This window comes from Ptychodera flava, chromosome 14 (genome assembly GCF_041260155.1).
Source record: "Ptychodera flava strain L36383 chromosome 14, AS_Pfla_20210202, whole genome shotgun sequence".
NCBI lineage: Eukaryota > Metazoa > Hemichordata > Enteropneusta > Ptychoderidae > Ptychodera > Ptychodera flava.
The window spans coordinates 2,370,871-2,394,433 of NC_091941.1; the positions used below are offsets into that span (position 1 = coordinate 2,370,871).

Below are 23,563 nucleotides of genomic sequence, written 5' to 3' on the forward strand. Positions count from 1 at the left end.
CTTTTTGGGGGTGTTTTGGGACCAAAAAGCCAGAATTAAGTAATTTTGTAACAGTGAGAGGTCATCACATAAGCTTGTGCGCCATTTTATATTAAGTTCCCACTGTAGTTGTTAAGTGGTTGGAATATGCAGTTTTTTTTCAATATATGATTGTGCCAGGAAAAACCTGGTCATTTGACTTGTCTCATATCTCAAGAGATGTAGAAATTTTTTTTTTTTGATACAAATTACTTTGGTGAAATTTCACATCATTTGAACAAGATCTTTCCTAAAAATTGCATACTAACTTATCTGACATGCTAAAAGTCTTAGAGTTGTGCCTTTTAACATTCATGACTTGGAAAATGTAAATTACCAGTAGATATTCTCTGTTCAAATGCAGACATCATACGTGCAGTTATGATTTTGCCATTGAATTACACTTCATGTGATTGTCAAACCATCAGAATATCAACTGCAGTAATCTCATCACAGATTAAGTGCATATGAACTGTACATCTCAACTGGTTACCTGCTTTGCACATTGTAGTAATACAGAGGTAACATCATGATCAGACAAGGTGTCACATCATATTGCATCGGCGTTGATGTTGGAGGAACCAATACTGATGCAGCAGTGGTCCAAGGTGATGTTGTTGTTGGTTTTTCCAAGACATGTACAACAGAAGACATTACCAGTGGTGTTATCGGTGCCATTCACAGTGCCTTACAAGATGCCAATGTAACAGGTAGCTGTTGAAAGTTTAATTAAACTATAACCTACAACCTGAAATCTGTGAAGTCTTACTTTGTAAATGATCAATGAAGTTGAGTATGCCCAGCCAACTAAAAAATCGATCCAGATAAATAGGCAAATACATATCTGGAAATAACTAATCATACAAAATAATTTTTGCGGAACCATCATCCATAAACCAAATAATGATAAGAAAGTTGAAAATTATTGTTAAATAGGGATATATGGACCCACTGACAAAATAATCACAAAATCATAATATAATATGGAAATTACGGTAAATTAAACAAGTGGTAGAAATAAGAAATAATATTGAAATCATTAAAACTCATTAGAGAATAAAGAAATTATGTTTAGACAAATTACAAAACCTCTGTGAAATATGGAAGTAATCAGAAAATAATCTCAAAGTCATTTTAAAATTTGAAATTCATAATGAAATATCCTAAATCGTACAAAATGAAGAAATAATGATTTGATAATAACAAGATCTTGGAGAAATAAAGAAATAATGATAGAACAATATGTTAAACCAGGAATTCAATTGAACCACTGTACAAACAAAACCATGTGCAAAAATACACATAGAAATATTTGCATACATGCTTGAACACATGAGTTTGTTTCTACTGGCATCACGGGATGTCTAGGGTATACTGAGTCTGAAAAATACATTTCGTCCTTTTATTCCAGGATAAAACCATTACAAAACCATTATAACATGAAGAATTCAAAGAATAAAAATAATGAAAAATACTCCACAAACGAGAAGAAATATATAAAATTAACAGAACATTATCAGGAAATAATAATTTTTAAAAATCCTAAAATAAGTATAATTACAAGATCATGACGAATAACTATTATTGAAATAAATACAAAACCATCATAAAATAAATGGAAAGTGACCCAAAAATAAAGTACAGAGCTATATCTGAATTCTATAATGATAAAATATCAAAAAAATGATAACAGACAGTAATTATTATAAATCGATATAAACCAAATACTCTTTTTTGACTGTGATCTCACCCATTACCTTCAAAGTTCCTTTTTCAGAAACGTATTGAATTAAATTGCTGATCAACGTACTGCCTTTTTCACTGCACACAACTTCATCCCCTTCAGGTCTTGAAGGTCAAGTGTCACAGGTCAACATTGGTACCACACATTTCATCGATGCTGTGATCCAAAGGAAAAACCTGACTAAAGTATCTGTAATAAGACTTTGTGGTCCTGCCTCTACTGCCGTACCACCATTTTCTGATTTTCCAGAAGATTTGACCAAGGTAATAAATAAAACTTTTCATCAAAGAAAAATGTTCCAATGTCTTCCAAAAAGTATTCTGTTGGTTTTAAGAAATACAAAATGTTTCCCCGATAGATACTTAAACATTCTTTGAACATGACCTTGCTCAGATTTCGAGAAAGGGCATCAAGGAAAGATGAAGCATTTTATAGTATATCAATAGGTATATTGTTCTCTGTATGCAAATGACAAAATGACAGTTCAAACGGTAAAATGGTATCTTAAACCATAAAACACATTGTGGTAGCTGTTATTACAATAGCATCAATATACAGACATTTGATAGCTCTGTTTTACGTACATGACACAATTTATCAATAAATTGGTTAAAGGGAATTGCTAAGTTATTTGTCCATTATTTTTATTTATTCATTTATTTATTTATTTATTTATGTCATAATTTTGGGATGCTTCTCCTTTTCCAGAAATTCATGAGTAGTAAACATATAATAACAAAACAAACAAAGTACAATTTTGATAATGTAAAAACCAATACGAATGTAATGTACAACGGAATAAATCACCAGAAAAAGGTGTAATAAAACAATGCATTCTAAACATTAAAACTTGAAGATCAGAAAATTAGAGGAGCTGATGACGGTCAATTTTTTCATGACAGACAATCTGTGGTTCTTATCACTTCCTCAATGGTGGATACCAGTATGATGGGAAAGAGATAACAGCATTTGATGGAGATGAACTGAGACAATGTGTCAATCAAATCAAAGATGATGGCATCACACAGCTGGTTGTTTGTGGTGTCTTTTCTCCAATCAATCCAAATCAAGAATTAAAGGTATAAATAATCAGTATCACTCCAAATGGTACTGTTCCCACATGGTCACATGACCAAAAACATAGGGCCAAAGTCCCTGAAGCTACTATAGACATGGATATAAAATTAAGTATTTCCTGACTGTATGAAATTATCTCACTAAGGTCATCCTAGTGACCTGTTAACCAAATATTAAAGCTGTCTGATCGGCGGTTTTGAAAAAACAAGTGACCCAACAGTTGACAGAGCTCTGCTGTGTTATGTAGAGAGTAACTTTTTGTGACAAAGGTGGATACCTTTGATAGCTCATTTTAGGATGGCATGACCAAAAATGGCAAAATTAGCTGCAAAAATAAAAAATTGACGATTTCATCATAATTTCAGTATATTACATTAAGATAAAGCCTAGGAACCTATATACCAAATATCAAAGCTATCTGATGAGCAACTTTTGAGAAATATATATTTTGACCAAAAATGGCAAAAATTGACCTTAAAATACAAAAATTAAAGATTTCATCAAATTTCAATGTATCACACTAAGACAACCCCTAGAAACCTGTGTACCAAATATCAAAGACATCAGACAAGTAGTTTTTGAGAAACACATTTTTGATCAAAATGGCAAAAATTGCACCAAAATACAAAATTGCAGATTGTCATGTATTCAATATATCATATTTAGTTCATCTGTAGAAACATCAAAGCTGTCAGACGAGCGTTTTGATGAAATAAAGTTTTGACCAAAAATGACAAAAAAATTCCTTAAAAATACAGATTTGCATATTTCATCACAATTTGAACAAATCTAAGTTGGGTTATCCTAGGGACCTGTATACCAAATAATAAAGCTGTCTGAACAGTGGTTATGAGAGTATGAGAAGATTTTTTACCAAAACGCCTTTTTTGGCATTAATTTGCCTATTTTCAACAATATCAAAAAATTAAAAAAAATAGTTTCTCAAAATCATATTTTTCATCTACACAACAAATATCAAATCAATAAGTACTGCGGTTCTCAAGATATTTGAGTGGATGGACGCCTCACAAACGGACATACATACATACATACATACATACATACATACATACATACATACAGACTGACGCCGGATGGATACCCATCCCAATAGCTTCTATAGACTATAGTCTATAGTAGCTAAAAAAGTATTTTTATGTCATGACCAAACTGAAGAAGAAATTCTGTATTAAGCACTTGAAATTTTGTTTAAAGTGAACTTATTAAAAAACTTTTTCAAGAAAATATATAAATAGGATATACACTAGCATATCTTCTAAAATTAGATCTTTTGAGCTTTTTTCATGTTTCTTGATGAACTATTCTTTCTTTTAAGTTTTTACTTAAACATGAACTACTTTTTGTTATTTTTAATTGCATGTCAAATTAGGAACTAGTTCTTGCAGCCAATTCATACTATATTGTCACAACAGGTAATTAGAACTTCAAAACTGGTCAGAAATTACATCCATCCAAGGCAAGCTTAAGCACTACCAGCTGGTCCGTGAGACATTTACTACTGTTTTATACATATGAAATTGGGACCATTTTGAACCAAAAATAATCGCAGTAATCTACACAGTGTAAGAATCATGCATGGGCCTTATTTAGCATAGCCTAAGCATATCACACCTGCCACAGTGATATACTGGGTCCAAAATTGTCAAATTTTTTTGCACTTCAATGAATCATTGAATTAAGTCACATCACTCATCTTTTGAGTGACTGAAGTATTTCTCCACAAAATCTCCATACCTACCATAGAACTTTTTGAATGATCTTATCGGAATATTTGCCAAATATCCTTATCTCCCTAGGCTACATGAGGATCAGGGCATGTTTCTTTGGTTTTTGCTTGTTCCTTAACAATTTTCCAAATACAATGCAAATCCTGATTATCTTTTTATGGATATGAAATTAAAAAAAACCCAGGTGATTACAGCCTCGTAAATCATCATCACCAGAACATATTTGCAATGCTGATGATGTTCTTGTTTTGTCTTCCCTGACAGGCAGCAGAGATCCTTCAGAAAGAATATCCAGAGCTGAGCTTCACCTTGTCCCATAAATTGGGTCAATTAGGCATATTGGAGAGAGAGAATGCAGCCATTTTGAATGAAAGCTTAAAACCATTTTGTCTGCAGACTATAACAGCATTTAAGGCAGCTTTAAGAAATCTTGAATTAAACTGCCCATTTTTCTTGACTCAAAATGATGGTGTGGCCATCAGGTAGGAATTTCTTTTTGCTTTATATTAGGAAACTTAAGACATAGATTTGTTCCAAATTTCTTGCTTTGTGCTTTTTTACAATTTGTAGTAAGTATATGGATTGAGTATGGATAAAAATTCATGATTAAAAGGAAAATTGGCTTTACTTTGTATTTTATATAATATTTATTCTATACAAACATGTATCATAAACCCTTTTTCCAGTTTTCATCAGAAATTAAATTTGAAACAGATATGATATTTGGGAACTGCATGTCATCAGCTCTCAAACACATAAATTCACCAAAACCTTGAAACTCATGGTTCATGTTTTTTCTTTCTTGAATACAATGTTTATTTTTCAGTACTGATGAAGTTGTTAAGCTTCCTCTGTCTACCTTCCTATCTGGTTCGACCAATAGTATGAGAGGAGCTGCATTTTTATCAGGAGTTAGGGATGCCATTGTTATTGATATTGGTGGAACCAGTTCAGAGTTTGGATTAATCAAGGGTGGTTTCCCTAGGCAGGCTTCAGCGAAAATTAAGGTAATATCAAAGATGTGAAGAAAACTTTGAGTCAAGGAATTTTTGACATTTGGAAGGATGGGAGGAATAACTATATGCAGCTCATTATCTAGTGGATGGGAAGGAGCAGCTGGTTTGCACGGCAGAAATCTACAGTATGTATCCACTTTTAAACTTATGAATGCAAATTTTTTAGACCAATGAAACTTATTTTTGCATTCGTTTATTGACTTTATAGGTGGGAGACGTCCGAATAAACTTTCCAATGCCAGATGTTCTGAAACTTTGGCTTGGAGGAGGATCACACGTCACCTGGGAGGATACAGGAACAGAGCACCAGGTGTGTTAAATTGAAATGATTGCAATAGGTCAATGGAACACTTCTTTTTGTCTTCATAGGTTTATATGGAAAATCACAAAGTAAATTCCACAGTTGTACGAACAACAGTCTAAAGTACCATTCAGATAATTGAACTGCTACTCTTGTACACAAAACATAATGATACAACTGCAAGTACTCAGGTACAGAGGATGTAGCTGAAAAATAGCACCCGGAGGCCCTGCTGCTCATGTTTACAGTGATTTCTCTTCCGCAATGGACTATTGACCTATGACCTTTCTTCATAAATATGTAGATTTGTGTATTCCTTTGCTAGCTCACAATTTACAGCTATTGAGATTATACTGAACAATTTATGTGCCAGAGAGTGAAATTATTTAAATACATGTGTCCAAAATCACTGAATAGAGCTATAAATCATATTTAAAATTTTGAAAATAAATATGTTATATTGGATAGACTGCATCTACATGTAGATCTTGTGAAGATAATTGTTGCACACATCATTCATGCTTGCAATTGGTGACTTCACTGATTTTTGTCAATATTTACCGGTAATTGTGTAAAGTCAAAAGAAGAAAATTATTAATTCATTGAAATATAAAATATATTACTTTGGTAAATTTCTCATATTATTTCAGTAGATCCACAACTAACGTTCACCAGGTCTGCACCAGACCTGGTGCATGGCCCGTGCATGTCTGGCTAACAGGTCATTTGCACAGATATGGACACACACCTGCAGCAGTCCGCTTGATCAGACCAGCTTCAGGTCTGACCAGTCGTACCTGCAACAGGACTGATCTGTTGTACCTGTAGGAGGCCTGCAGTGTCAGACCTGTAACATATGACTGACCTCTTAGACCTGCTGCATTTCTGATCTGTCAAATTGGGAACAGGTCTGACGACTAGCAGTGCACAAGGTCTAACAGACTAGGGTTGTTCATTTTTGTTGCAGTTGAATTTGCATTTTTTTGTCATTTGATACTATTTTCATGGATATATATGCATGGGTTTCTGATTCCCACACCAGATAGTTCTAAAAAAGAGGACAAATTTCATCTTATTTTGAATAAACTGAACTTCATGTGTTGCATAAACTATGAGTGAAGTTATATGACGTGGAAACTTATGTTTATGAATTAGTTTACATACATATTGTGTATACACATTATTTATCCACAGCATTTAAATTGTATTGTGTTTCGCAGCAAAAAACATATCATTAAAGGCCATTATTTGTAACTTTTGACCATTTTACCTCGGAAAATTCCATGTTGAGGCTCATATTTGTTGCAAAGTGTTGTTTTACGAAGAAACAAACATGATTAGTGATGTTATAGCCACATAAAACTGCTAATTTTTGTTCAAACGTGCTGCCCTTCCGAGCTCGTTTGTTGACGTCTGGCATGCTCAGCGTGCTGGGGAGAACGCAGATATGGTGACGCCGCGATCACGCGAAATGTACAAGTTCACGTTTATTGCGGGATCAAAACAACATTGCATCGTGGATTGCCAGACATCTGGCTACGCAAGGTGCTCGGACAATGGACTACGACGTAAGTACCGGGCATAAGTAATGAATATTTATTTTGAAATTGCTGTAAATGGCTCGCGCAGGTGCAGAAGAATGCCTACGTTGCAATCCGCGTGTCAACAGAGTTTGTATTTCTGTCCGGACAAAAATTGAAATTTTCGTTGTAAAATCACATGTTATGTAGTTGTAGGGCACGTAATGTTTCCAAATAATATGCGATTCTCTGTTATTTTACAGGCTATTCAACATTAGCCATGTTCAATCAAAACTAACGGGAAAATCGCCAGAAGATACAGCTAATGGAACTTTAATGAATGCTCCGTCAGGTATGCTGCATGTCTGATAAGCCGGACCTATGGCATACCTGCTCTGCCAGATATGCTGCAGATCTGGTGAGACAAACATGCAGCATACCTGCTCATGCAGTCATTATATGCTGCAAGTATTCTGACCTGTTACAGTCAAATCCTGCTACAGGTCTGTCAGTCTTAAGCTGTGTATCTCTGTAAAACTCAGTTTCTGGATTAATTATATTGAGTCTAATTTAGACTGTAACGACAGCAAAAGGCGGTGAAGCCAGCGATTTTCTTGAAAATAAAGCTATTAAAACTAGTTACTTAAGTCTCTGGAAAGTTAGAAAACATTGTCAAGAGCTGGGATAGCACAAAACTCCTAAATTACAGTCTCCAGAGAGTTGAATCAAGACAGAGAGTGATGAGTGAGGAAGCAAGTCCTTCTCTGACTACAGGTTTGATGTAGGTCTGAAATTTCACGGAGCAAAAATCTGGCGTGAATGTCTTGAAGTCAACAAAAATCCCAAATAGTCTGGTGAAAGTCTGTACTGCCCCGAACTGAAAAGAAGTTATCCACAGCAACACCAGAAAGTCTAAGATTTTCTATTGATATGCTAATTACTGTATCTTCACTTGTAGTAAACATGACCTTCAGAATGCTCCAGACTAATTAACTGGTCATTAGGGAGATTCTTACTTACCAACATAACAATACTTACATTGTAATATTTTATGTCAGGTTGTCATTGGACCAATGAGCTGTGGTTACAAACTCACATCACAGAGCATGGTTTTTGGAGAAGCCACCGGTAAAAAAGTCTTGACAGCCACAGATATTGCTGTTGCAGCTGGGTTGGTAGATCTAGGTGACCCTACCAGAGGTCATGACCTTGACAAAAAACTAGTGAGTCAAGCAGTGGATACAATACATAGCATAGTTGAATCAGCAGTAGACCAAATCAAAGTGAGTACAAATGACAATCAGGAGAGAGTTATATTCTATAAATTTATACACTGGTTTCATGTGGAGTAAATTTTCACAAAACTTAGATAACAGTCACATCTGGATAACTTGATGACCTTCTTTGATGAGTGCACTAACATTTGCGAAATTAAAAAGCAAATTTTAAGACCAAGTTTTTAGTCTCAGCTAGTTAACTTGATAATCAAAGATACAAGCACATCTTTATCTCCTTGTTCTAAAGTAACACTGGTATTGATGGAAAGCATAATCAAACAAAGATCAAAATAAAACACTACGGTTCAAACTGAGTTCATTTTTGCTAATTAAGTAACACTCATTTACTAATTCACTAAAACATAACTTACAATAATCTGCTTTCATATCTTATCATGTTTATTGTATTAATAATTTACTCATGGATTGAAACAATTATAAGAAATTCCTGCTGGACTTGTCAGTCCTATGAATATAGCCATGAAATGCAATGATTGAACTCCTTCATCACATTACATTAATTATTACCTCGTGTTTGAAAGGTTGATGGATTCTCACTTTTGTCACTTTCTTACACTAAATGCCATATAAATTTGCTAAATAGGGTGTAAAGATGGTAAATGTTGCTTATGGAGCAACTCAGAGTGTCTATCACTCTTCTGGACTGTCCTTTCTAATTCCTTTATTTGTACTTATTATTTAAGTGATTCCTTTTTTGAACAGGGTAGCCCAGAAAATCAACCTGTGATTCTTGTTGGTGGTGGCAGTATTCTGATACAAGAAGGAAAGCAGCTGAAGGGTGCATCCACAGTGATAAAACCACCTCACTTTGATGTAAGTCAATTCTGAGCCGTTTGCTAGCTCCCCCTAATAAACAATTTGCAAACCATGTATATTTTTCTTATATATGTATGCTCAATTTCGGCATCGGATGAGAAGCAATATTGATTGGAGGAAGAAAGGTATTTACCAATAGCCCACAAATTTATTGGCCAGTGTTCTATCTCCTTACCATAAAATCTGTTATGTTTTAAATTACAAAGTGATTGAGAATTTTCCAGGCCTTCAATTTTCCTTCTTGGCATGATTGCAGAAGTGTCTCAGATTTCACACAACATTAATGCTATAGTCTTGTCACCTTTGAAGTACATAAATGAAATTTAGAAGTTGGCTGTGTGGTTTTCTTTACAATATGCACCAGCAGAATCTTAGTCTGAGCATTAAATTTCTACACAGTATACTTATTATATTGGAATAGGTTGCCAATGCAGTTGGTGCAGCACTGTGTCAAGTCAGTGGTGAGGCAGACATCATTATCAGAATGGATGAAGTTATTGGTGAGATTCACAGACAGAAAGCAACAGAAGAAGAACTGAAAGTGGCCAAAGAGAAAATGATCAGGGATGTGAAAGTGAAAGCAATACAATCTGCTGAAAAGGCAGGTGTTGACAAGAGTAAACTTGAGGTACAGAAAATACAATTGTATCCAAGAAAGAGAATTTTGCAGACTCAGTCTGGCTCTTTAATGTTTATAGTACAGAGGCCAAAAGGATTTGATTTTTAAAAAATTCACAAATACACCAGTTTATAGGGTGTAATATCACTATGGACACACTTACATTATATGACTTAATTACTGCAATCAGTTTCCAAATCATGTAGACATTTATCCTTTCCCTGCTTTCTTTTATAAGCATTCTAAGATATGTAGAGTGGATCACAAAATTTAATTAATCATAAAACCTATAATTTCCAATCATATTGCATTTCATTATCTAATGCAAAAGAGTCTGGGATTGTTAAGATGTTTCCTATCAGACCTCGATCCATTTCAAAGTCTATGAATGTTACTTCCCTCATCATAGTGTTGACCTTTAGCTCTTGAATTATAGATGGACATATGCATACTGCAGGCACGGGGGAGCCAGGATAAAAAAACAAACAAATAAACAAGCAAACAAAAACAAAGATAAATATGATAGAAAACAATAAATTGAATTAGATTTGAAATAATCAACTGAACGACACATGCAACATATTCAAGATGTGATGTCCGTTTCACTGCCCACTGTCCAATGAGATACTGACATCACATCTTGAATATCTTGCATGTGTTGTTCAGTCAATTATTTAAAACCTCATTCAATTTATTGTTTTCTCTCATATTTATTTATTTATTTGTTATTTTGTTTGTTTGGTTATCAATTTTTTGTTTGTCTATTTATTTATATTGTAGATTCCCTGTACTGCAGGTTCATATTATTCATAACAAAGATTTGTTCATCCCCAGTCATTATCAACTATTGAACAGCAGCCCTAACGTATTTCAACACGATATAGTTGGAACAGCATGTGGACAATTCACTAGTTCCTATTATCAAAGTGCAAACCATAGTCAAAGTGCTGGCAAAAATTGAGAACCTGGGATTTTTTCCAGCTTCATTCAACTGCAGCAACCTTGTCATTGGTCATTTCAAGATATCTTTTCAATGATTTAGAATAATTAACTACTGCACAAAAGAGGATATATCAAACTGAAGTTTCATATGGCTACCAAATATTTTCAGATACAAGCTGTAGAGGAGATTTTATGTACCTACCAGACTGGAAATGCTATCAGATACAAAGTCAAGGCCGTTGGTCCAGTTAAGCCTCATGGTATTCCTACCGAAGAATTGCCACTCCCATCTGTTCAAGATGAGAAACAAGCAAGGGACAACTTTGATACAAAATTTCAGCCAAGTAAGTCACTTCTGAATCAGTATTTTTGTTGCCTGGTTTTTTAAAAAGCAAAACTGTGTTTATGTGGTTTTTGGGCAACTGTAGTCATGGAAATATTCTAGATTAGCGCTATTAAAGAGTTTAGATGTGTCTTGTCAATGATCACTGCCTTGGACAAATAAAAGTCTTGAATGCATGTGCATGTATTTGTGTCTACATGGGCCAAATTTTAATGCATAAGCAACTAGGATCTGGAGCTTTTGCTTTTCTTTGGAAATTAAGCAGTGAGCTCATCTCTTACCCCGATATCTTCTAAAATTCCTATTCTCTAAAAAAACCCAAAAATTTGGATAGACCATTACTTCAATTTGAAACTTTCATTGGAAAAGAAATGTGTGCCAATACATATAAATACAATAGCAAATAAGCCACTGTAGATTATATACAAACAACTGCTGATAACGGATCAGATTGTATCTGTTTAATTTGATTTCAACAGATACCAAACTGACTCCTAACATAATACTTAAAAATAACAGTTTTGAATAAAAATAAAACAAAATTAATTTTGAACTGGCGAGAGTTTTTATTGCACAAAATGAGGGCAGTTTTGCCCTTAGCATGACGCAAGAATGTGGCTGAGATTGATGTATGGTAACCAGTAGTAATATTTGATGTAAACCTCCTTTGTGTACTATATAAGCCGCAGAAGAAGACACTGCTTCTGGATCAGATGATTGCTCCATTACAACAACTGTAAGAGACAGAGAGGAGACAGTTGAATGTACTGAACCATTGATAGATGAAAAAACAGGAGAATGGATTCTATCAGAATGGGACCTGGATTGTATCGCTTTTGGAGCTGGAATTCTAGGCTGTGGCGGCAGAGGAAATCCCTACATCGGAAAATTAAAAAATAAACGGCTTTTAAAAGCTGGGAAGAAGATAAAAATAATTGCACCAGAAAGGTATCATCTGAATGATATTTGTTAGCCTATTCAATAGGGGATGAAGTATATAACTCTGCTATTGAGATTGGTAACTCTGGCATCAGTCCATATGCATGTATGTCTGTATGTATATCTGAATGTATTATGTATGTCTGTTTGTGAGGATGTACGTCCAATCAAATCTTTGAAGAACTGCAGTACTTATAGAGTTGATATTTGATGTGTAGATGCACCATGATATTTTTCGTTTCTTAGTGATATTGTTGAAAATATGTAAATTAGCTCATAACAGCCATTTTAGGGAAAAAATCTTCTCCATAACCACTGATCAGCAGCATCGATATTAGGTATACCTGTATATATACAGATTTCCGGGGATGACTTTACTCAGATTTGTTCAAACTGCAAAAGTATGGGAGTTTGTATTTTGAATGCAATTGTTATCATTTTTGTTCAAAAATCTTTAAAAATTTTCTTCAGAACCGCTAATCAGACAGCTTTGATATTCCATAATACTGTTCCGCATCCAGTACATGTCAAAATTGATGACACTTAATAATACGTTACCATACATGTTGTTCATACAGAGATGTACTGACACAGAAATGCATATAGCAATATCAAATTATTAACGAAGCATCATTTCAGGAACTGCTTGTCTAATATTAGGTCTTTAACATTTCAAATTTTGTACTTACTGCCTGTATCAGAGTTGTTTGAGAGACAGTCAAAGAAATCATATAGGGCTAGATGGCAGTAAATTTCTATGCTGGCTATTGATGAATGTCTGTGTATATATGGGGGGAAGGTCTGTAAGTATGAGGTATCTGAAACAATTCTTCTACCATAAGAATATTGTCATAGGATCTCTGCACTTGCTATACCGGTAGCTGGTACGCTATGTACATCTTCCATATCATCCAAGGTTATAGTTACTCTAGCTACAAGGACACTGGCACTATATTTTTCCATTTATAATAAATAGTTGTGCTCTTGATTAACCATCATGATAATCATTTCTGTGAATTTTCACTTTCATTTTTAATAGAATAAACAAAGATGGACTCATTGTAATCATTGGAGGCATGGGAGCTCCGCTTGTTTTGGTTGAAAAGTTATGCAATGATACAGAAGCATTAGGGGCAATCTGCGGTTTGCAAGATCTTCTGTACAATTTAGAGAGTGATGGTGAGGTTTGCAAGATTGTAAATTGTCAGTTATATTATAATATGATGAAAGGCACTTTACACAGCAGTATTAAATGTAAATAGAAAGGCTTAAAGGGACAAAGTCGGCCATTTTTCATGAATTTTGTTTGATACGAGATACTACTTATATTGTATGACATGTTTAAAGATAATGAATGGGTGACCATGCATATGTTCGACCCCGGTTAGACCCGATACATGAAACCTTCGCAAAAATGAATAAATGGTCATGACCATTAATTCATTTTCGGGATGGTTTCATTAAATTTAATCTAAAACCGAGGTCCAATATAAGCATGGTCACTAATTTATTCAGTATCTTGGTGTTTGAGGAGTGAAGTACAGTATTTTGAGTGCAGCTCAATGGAGATGTGTTACACAAAATATTGGCATTTTACTTTTTACGTCATTTTTTGCCCTAAGTGTTCTGGAGGCACACTAAGGGGGCCAATGTCATCATTTTGTCAGTCTGTCTGTGTCTGTCTGTCTGTCTGTCTGTAGACCAAATTGTAAAGCTTATAACTCAAAAATAAATCACCAAATGGGACCAACTTTGGTGTGAGGAATGTTTTGATTATCTAGAACTGCATGGGTGGCATCTCAGAAAGATTATGATTATTCATTAATTTAAAAACAATTCCGTTAATGACAAAATTATTTATATGACAATTGTACAATGTATTCAATATCTGTTCAAATCAGCATAACATTTGCATATTTGTGTATGCAAATCAGGAATGACTTATGTCCAATACGTCTTGATTTGGATTGGATTTTAGGTTTCGGGATACCCTGATGAACATATATCCAAACGATGGAGAATTTTAAGTAAATATTGGGCCTAGTTTTGTCATTTTTGTCAAAAAATTATATTTTTCAGAACTGCCGGTGTAAGAGCTTTCATTAGTATTGTATTACATACAACAATGGAAAGTAGCATGTGTCATTCTTCGGAGTATAACATGGCAGCTAGTTCAAATCGCACTGACCCTCAGACAAACTTTGAACGTTACCATAAAGACAGAAGATAGTTTTAGGTATCCTTGAATCCATCTATGGTCACTGTTTGGGTCGCCAAGTATTTATTTAATGGTTTTTTGTCATCCAGAAAAGGTAGAAAAAGACTGACTTTGTCCCTTTAATCCTACAGATAATATCAGCATGTGCATGACTCTGACATATGGTATATGGATAATACTCCAAATTATCACTGACAAGTTGTGCATGTTCTTTAAAAATCTCAAAGGCAAATGCAGCAGCATTAAAATCTAGCAAGTACTGAGTGTACATTTAGGAGTATCAATATACTCAATATACCTAAGTCATGGACTTAAAATTCTGACAGAACTGCTCCCTTCATGTTGTGGCTCGTGTTTGGCAGTTTTTGTCAGCTGTGTTAAGAGTACAATAGTCACCTGTCTTTAAACTTTACTCACTTCTGATAACATGAAAAGTACAGGCAAGAAACATTGAAATGTTGAATCTGTGAGGGGAGCAGTGAGTCTACTGTGAGGGGAGCAGTGAGTCTACTGTGAGGGCTATAGTTAGTCAGTTCTAATCTTAGATATGGTATTACTTTTATGAGAGTGTGCTTCCATGTAAAGATTGTGTAAGAGCCAGCTACAAATTGGCTAAGCTGAAAGAAACAGGCTGTCAATATCACACCAGTCAGAGATGATACTAAGAAGTATTATACAATCTACACAGGGATCAAGAGTGCCCAAAAACTCATGATCTAAGGAGAATATATCATTGCAGATGATATAATTGTTCTGCATCTTTAATTAATAGTGCAAGATGTGAGGTCGACTTTAATATATATAATTTATGAGTATTGTTTGGGTATGGGTTATGATTCCTTTTCATTGTGGAATATTCGTGCACCTCACATCTTGCACTGCATGTTCTGGATGTGATAGGCATTGTATTCGAGTAAAACTGTACATCTTAGACACCGGTCCACTTTTCTTCAGATGGTTTTGAAATACAAGAAGGTGATGGCGTAAAATTCATTGATGGCTACATTCCCAGAGAGAGTGAAGGTTCAGAGCAAGTTGAAAAGCACAAAACGAAGATAACAGGAATTCTCTGTGCTGAGATTGGAGGTATGAACAGCATGGAGCCCCTGTACATCGGAGCTCTGCAAAACTTGCCAGTGATTGATGCCGATTGCATGGGTAGAGCTTTTCCAGAGTTTCAGGCAAGTTCATTTGAGTCTGCTTCTTACAGAGTTAAAAAGGCTCTTCATTAAAGCTTCATGGCCTATGTTCATCTATATACTTCTAAAATATTTAGTATTTTGAATTCCAGGCAGAGCTTCTGTTAACACAAAATCCTGTGTATTTCACGCACAATTTCTCTGAAGTACACAAACTAAATTGACATCCGCGTAATCCGATAAGCATTGACAAAAAAACAGCCTCGGTAAAAAAGACATGAGCACACGTGGTTTCCCTCCAATGCGTAGTTTATCCAGGACTAAAAATAAAATATTTGCTGACAAAAAATGTTCATGATTTTGAAATATTTTGTCCTACATCTTGTCAATCACGTCGTGTAAATTGTTTCCTTCAAGGCTGTACCAATGTAACATGGTCAATAGAGTTCATCGTTATTTCAAAAATGTACTTTTGTCTATTGCTCCTGATTCGTACTTGTAAACCTTGAAGATCTCCACTTCGAATATCAACAATTTAAGCAAATGCTACGCGAACTTAGAAATAATAGTATAATGGGGGTCTGCATGCTTCTTTTTGAATATCGTGAACTTTTTCCGAATATTGCAGTTGGCTATAAGTGCAGTTTTGATTCCAGTCTCATCTATTCCATGTGAAAGTGGGTTCAATATCAAAAAACAGGATTAAAACATTGAAACGTAGTTGTCTGAGTGAGAATGTCATAAATGTTCTGATGGTGATAACCATGGAAGGCCAAAAACTTGATGAATTTGACTTCAGAGCAAAAATGATAGAGCTGAGGCAGCAAAGACATCATCGGAAGTTGCAGACAGAAAAAGTAAAGAATCGGATACTGTCGATAGAGAATAACTCATCAAAGAAAAAACATTGTCACTACTGATATTTATTGAACACTTTATTCATCGACTTCGAACTGATTTTTGATATCGCGTATACAGCTATTTCATAGGTACTTACATGCAGTTGGCAATGTACGCATTTTTGATACATTTCACCCAAATAAAAACCAATTGTGTACAGCCTTACGCAAGCGACGTAGGAAAACATGCAATTTATGGTTCCAAGAAAAGAATGATTTGGTTCCAAGAAAAGAATGATAGAAAACAATTAAATGTATGGTTAAGAAAAAATGCCCTATGCCTCCATAGAATAATTTTTTTAATTGCGATATGTGGCTTTATTTTTTTGTTGTTGTTGTTCATTTATTGATTTACCGGTATTTCTCTTGGAAAACACAAGATGACAGGACCATTTATCTATGGCAGGGAAGCAACTCCATGCTGCATCGCAGATGAGAAGGGAAGAAAATGTGTTGTCTTACAAGCTGATTCACCGAAACATATTGAAAAACAACTGCGCCACTTTGCTATTGAAATGGGGTACGTACATGCTTGGATGTCCACAGTTTATGTGCAGTTGCTATGAGTATACAAATGGAAATTTCAATTTTTTGTATAAATTCTAATTATGATTTGCCCATTAGAAAGCTTTCATATTTGGTTAAACAATTAAGTCCCAGAATTATATTTGTATAGAGGATGATGATAATGATAATGAGATGAAATTTGAAAATGCAGTTTTTCAGGCTGATTTTTGCCTATTTTGTCATCTTCTGACACTGTAATAAAAAGTACAAAGACAACTTCCAGCAGGAAGAGGAAATGTTATATCCCATCTCATCTATATTATCAAAAAGGTTACATTTTTATGATGCTGTCTTGCAGATAGAATTGTTTCATACTATACCTTTCTGCTTTTACTTTTCAACACAGTTCCAAAGGTTACGTGGCATGTGCTCCTCTGAGCAAAGAAGATGTGATTTCAAGCACTGTACTGTATTCCCTGAGTCAAGCCTGTAAACTTGGACGAGCTGTATTGGCTGCAAGAAAAGAAAAGAAAGATCCAATTGAAGCTGTTCTCAGATTGGAAAATGGAAATTTGCTTATCAAAGGAAAGGTAGGAGATGAGAAAATGTGTTTCGCTTAGAGCCAACAGCCTGGAATCTACCATTCCCCTGCCATATGTATGTTTGAAATTTTAACCTGATCTTATTCATGTTGTCAACTAGAATTGCTTTTGCCCTTCTGATAAGCAAGCAATGCACTGTTTATGAAAAGTTATTCAGCAAATACACAATGCAAATGTATTCTGTTTGTAGATCCTATTTGGTGAGTGAGATGTTGAGATGTATTTATTTCTATTGGACAATTTGCTTTATCTTCAGAATGCTGAACCATAGTACGACCCAGACTCTGTCCTGAATTTGACCATCAATTTTTTCCTGTAAAACACTGTATGTCTTTCTAGCTGGTTACTAGTTTTAACCAATGGAAGGAAAATTTTTATCAGATACACACACTTAAGCATGATGGGAATAAAACGTTTGATATTGTCGTATCTATGTTACTCTTTTCAAAATATATTGACAGGTATCAGACATTGCCCGGACAACCAGTGGAGGATTTGATAAAGGCAAAGTAACCGTGGAAGGGTTTGGAGAATTTCAGGGCAGCACTCTCACTGTAGAATTCAAGAATGAATTTTTGGTTGCATGGTTTAAAAGCTATGATGACACTACAAATGTAAGTAGTTGGTGAAATAATATACTTTATGCATTTTTTATTCAGAACAAGTCATAGACAATGACATAGTCCAGTAATTGGGAATTTGTCACTGGAAGTGACTAAATTGAAGTCGATACGAAAAGCCCTGTCTGTGACTGATGCCCATATTGGATTGGATTGTAAATAAGTAGACCTTATAGTCCAGAAGAGACTTACTATAATCAGCTATTGATAGTGCTAAATGCCTTTCTTGACCATTAAATCTTTGATGATCAACATCTGCAGCAAGTGTCATCAGATTTAATGCAGTCATTCAGCTGCAAGATATAGACCACTAATTACAAACATTGTTTCCCTGTTTAGAGGCATTACTTTACTACAGAAAAGAATGGAGTTCCATACCATGATGGTAAAAATGTAAAGCCAATCTGAGCTGGCACCCAAATTGCAAAAGGTCATTAAATAATTTAATCAATAATTAATCAACAGGATGTTGCTAAATGCTCTGAGACTACTAGAAGATCCAACATCTGAACCATGTTTCATCAATTCTGATAAAGTCTATTTCGGCACACTAATTAGAAAATTCATTAAATAGGCAAATTAGAAAATAATGAACACGATACTGATAACGGTCTTTCTACACATTTAAAGGAACATGAGCTCAACATCTATACCAAGTTTCAACAAATTTGAAGAAGTATTTCTTGATATATCAGCCAACTTACAAAAATTCTTTAAATACGCAAATCAGCAATTAATTGCCATGATACAGCTAATGTCTTTGCATGCTACAACAACACTTTGAAATCAACATCTGAACCAAGTTTCATCAAATTTGCAGCAGTATTTCGTCACATATCACACTTATTATGAAAGTTCATGAAATATGCAAATTAGCAATGAATGAACATGATACTGTCTTTGTTCATTATTACAATGCTGTGTGCTAAATATCTGTACCAAATTCCATCAAATTTGCTGCAGTAGTAGAGTATTAGAATACTTGGAGATTAATACCTGTACCATGTTTCATCAAATTTGGTCCAGTATTTCTGGACATAGCATACTAATTAGGAAAGTTCATTAAATATGCAAATTAGCAATTCATTGACATGATATTGCTAAATCTCTTTGTTCATTATTAGAGTGCTGTGTGCTAAATATCTGTACCAAGTTCCATCAAATTTGCTGCAATATATCTAGCATATGACCCCTAATTACTGAGATTCATTAAATATGCAATTAGCAATTAATTGACAAGATACTTCTGAACATCTTTGCATGCTATTGGAGCACTGAGAGATCAACATCTGTAGAAGGTTTCATGACATTTGCTGCAGAATTTCTAAACATGTAACTTTAATTTAGAAATTCATCAAATATGCAAATTAGCAATTAATTGACATGATCATTTGCACACTGTTACAGCTTGGTATATCAACATCTGTACCAAGTTTCATTAAATTTGAGTCAGTACTTTTTGACATATCACCCTAATTACAAAACTTCATCAAATATGCAAATTACTATTAATTGACATGATCCGACTGAGTGGCTCTGCACACATTTACAGCCCTGGTATATGAACATCTGTGCCAAGTTTCATCAAATTTGAGTCGGTGTTTCTTTACATATTACTGGAATTATGAAAATATATTAAATGTGCAAATTGGCAAATAATTGACAGAATACTTACTACTGTCTTAGTGTGCTATTAGAGCTCTGTGTGACCAACATCTGTACATAGTTTCATCAAATTTGGTAGGCTCTTAAGAATCATAGTTCTTTTTTAAAACTTACTAATTATGCAAATTAGCACAATTATGTATGCCACACAAAAAACAATAGGGATGGGCGGATGGAGCCAAAATCACACTAGCAAGTCCCCCAGGACTTTGTCCGCGGAGACTTATTATACAATTGCAGCCAAAACCAGGATTTTCCCTTTTGTTGCATGTGCAAGAAAAATGGTGCTTAATAGCCTTTTATATCTGCATGTCCTAGCTGAGGAGCACACAGAGCTACTTACCGAACATAAATTCTGAAAGTTTTTCCCCTCCATGTTGTATTTCAAGGTGGCTGCCTGTGTACCAGACCTGATATCCTGTATGGATTCAGAGTCTGGAGAGCCTATAACAACTGATGAAGTCAAATATGGCCTTCGTGTTGCTGTGGTCGTATTGCCATCATCTCCCTTACTGCGAACACCGAGGGCGCTGCAGTATGTTGGTCCCCAAGCATTCGGTGAAGTTTAACCCGGTCTCAGAGTACACCTTCCATGATGCCATACCACCAAAGTGAATAAGAATTAATCATTGATCTAACTCAATCGATAATATATGCACTCTTAGAAATTTTCTCTCAATTTTCATATATTCATGGCATGTGTAGCAATATTGTAGAAACTAAAAGTGAACCCATTTTCCAGATGTGAAAAATGGACGATTATCTTCAGAACTGAAGAATACTACATTTGCATTTGATCAATATGAATCGTCATGCATCACCATGAAAATATTTGTGAATATTTATCTTCAGAAGAATGCCAATTTATTTCATAACGGCTTTGCTTATTTTAATGAGAACGAAAATAAGATTTGTTTTGTTCAGAGACAAACTTTCGGAATCAATGTCAATATGTAAGAAAGAGCAATAAAGACAATGACTCTAGAAAATATATGCTTGATCCGCCTTTTTGTTGATATGATTTGGATTTTATCGTGATGAATTTGCAGAATTAGGAGCCCTGAGATTAAGGCACCCATGCTTAGAATAGCTGGTCGTGATTTGCTCTCAGAGAAAGTTTTTAAATCTAGAAGTTTCTGTTTGGTACTATACTTAAATATCCAGTTTAATAATACTTTTTGACACAATTATTTTTCCAAAAGATTTCTCTACGGCAAGCGTTATCCCTCTATGTAAGTGGTTCAGCCGACTCTCCTAAAAACTACGCGTACGGAGGAATATTGCTGTCGAGTGTCTTCTTAGTCAAATATTTACTCATAATTTCTCATCCCACCAACTTTCCTAAACACCATAACCTTACTTTTGCTAACATTATCCTTTCAATTTCCATTTGGCTGAATAAGACAAATTATTCAGTAGGCAAAATAAGTCTTTTTGTTAAAAAATTCAGTTTGTTTTTACGACACACGTTGGCGTGTTCCGTAATCCTGTGATGGGAAACTTTGCAATCACTATCCGTTGCGCCCAAAATGTTGCACACAACAACTTATTTCACTCAATTTGCCTTGAGATTGCGTGACTTTCAAGTAGGAGCAAATGTGTACAATTGATGGACGTGTCGTCGTCAACAACACTCCAGATACTGACGCAGGGCCGTTCACAAACTGATCACAAGTTCGCGCATTAAGTGGCGTTACTCCACAGGGAACTTAGTACTCTTGTTGTTGTTGTTGTTGTTGTTGTTGTTGTTGTTGTTGTTGTTGTTGATGGTGGTGGTGGTGATGATGGTGACGATAATAAAAAATATTAAAAAACAATGTCTCATTCCTTGCTGTCGTTTGTCGATATTGTAGATAATTGTAAAAGAAAACTGTAATCGTGATCAAAAAACGACGTAGGTCGCCCAACGTCACTCCCGTCCTGTATAATAGGACGGGAGTGACGTTGGGCGACCTACGTCGTTTTTTGATCACGATTACAGTTTTCTTTTACAATTATCTACAACATCGACAAACAACAGCAAGGAATGAGACATTGTTTTTTAATATTTTTTATAATCGTCATCATCATCATCACCACCACCATCAACAACAACAACAACAACAACAACAACAACAACAACAACAACAAGATTACTAAGTTCCCTGTGGTTACTCAAGCACCTGAATGCATCTTTAGAGTCCAGCATGGGGCCATTTTATCACCTTTGCTTTTTTGCAATATTTGTAAATGATTTGTGGCAACAACTCTTTCTAATCCATATCACACAGCGACCGTCGTGTATCGATACACAAGCGGCTGAAATTACACCACTACTTTTACTCTTGCTCGGCAACTGTCGTGAGAGGCGCACTTCCATACGTGGACGGTCCACCACTCTTACATGTACTGCTGTCAGGGCTTGAAATTAGCGGTAGTCCCGCGTCCACAGACTACCAACTTTTCCCTGGGGCTACCAAAACGAATGAAATGGTAGCCCACACGGACTACCAAAGCCTGGGGCATGAAATTACTTAGTGGGTGACATGATGTTGATCGCTGTGAGATGACCAACGCTCATGGTAGTACAGTCAACCCAGCTGGACACAGAAAGGACATGTCGACTTTGTTGCGACAAACTTTCAATAAAATATCATTATCTGAATTGAAGTACTTGGATGACAGGCTTGGGATATGATGGCCAATGAAAGTTCATTTTCATAGTTATTTAATCACAATTTATCAATCACAATTAAACACAAAATTATTCAAACTGCAAATTTTTTTAAGAAAAAGCTGTCTGGCCATCCGGAAATTTCGCTTTCCGAAGTGTACGAGATCATCCCATGATATGGTGGGGAAAATAGTCAAAATGGCCACGAAAGTATTAGGAACATGACTGTACCAATTTGTCATCCTGAAATTCATAGCCAATCTATTTTTAGCCATGTTATGTTTACAAATGCTGAGTGAAAAGTTGTCATTGCGAACATCAAAATTTGCATATAAGCTATGCGTAATGTGTGAATAGGTCGTCAAACTTTGAGGCGTCACCGTTGTCCACTGCTCATGCTATATATCGTTCTCCTAAGGCTATGATCTGCAGGTATTGATGTCAAATCACTAGAACATTCACTTACTTACTGGATAGAATCATGCAAAATAAATCGTTCATTGTCTAGATATAAATAAAAATATCCTTCACCAAAAAAACCTCTTCATTCATGCATGGGCTACCAGACCTTGTCACTGGGCTACCAACTTCAGAAAATGGTAGCCCAATCGGTCTACCAGGGAAAAAAGTTGATTTCGAGCCCTGGCTGTTATTATCTGAAAATATATCATGGACGAGACCAAATGTAGTTTTAGAAACGTAAATAGCAGGGTACAAAACAGAACAATAATGAGAGTCTACAAGAACATATAACGAAGTACATGAAGATAATGAAAAGTGTGAATATGTAACCATGAACACGACAGGTGTAATTTTACCAATATTGAAAAGAATATCGTCCATGAATACCCAACCGTTTATATGGTATAATGTGTGCGA

At 35.1% G+C, this 23,563-nt stretch overlaps 1 protein-coding gene across 1 annotated transcript; it reads left to right on the top strand.

Moving 5' to 3' along the window:
• The first annotated feature begins 547 nt into the window (after positions 1-547).
• LOC139150559 (uncharacterized) lies at positions 548-20,600 on the top strand. Its single transcript, XM_070722995.1, has 17 exons — positions 548-728; positions 1,865-2,025; positions 2,665-2,841; positions 4,852-5,069; positions 5,414-5,594; positions 5,812-5,913; positions 8,483-8,707; positions 9,425-9,535; positions 9,960-10,166; positions 11,269-11,443; positions 12,126-12,390; positions 13,421-13,560; positions 15,554-15,780; positions 17,018-17,157; positions 17,551-17,734; positions 18,208-18,360; positions 20,421-20,600. The coding sequence occupies exons 1-17, from the start codon at positions 548-550 to the stop codon at positions 20,598-20,600; spliced, it is 3,027 nt and encodes a 1,008-aa protein (XP_070579096.1).
• The last annotated feature ends 2,963 nt before the right edge of the window (positions 20,601-23,563 follow it).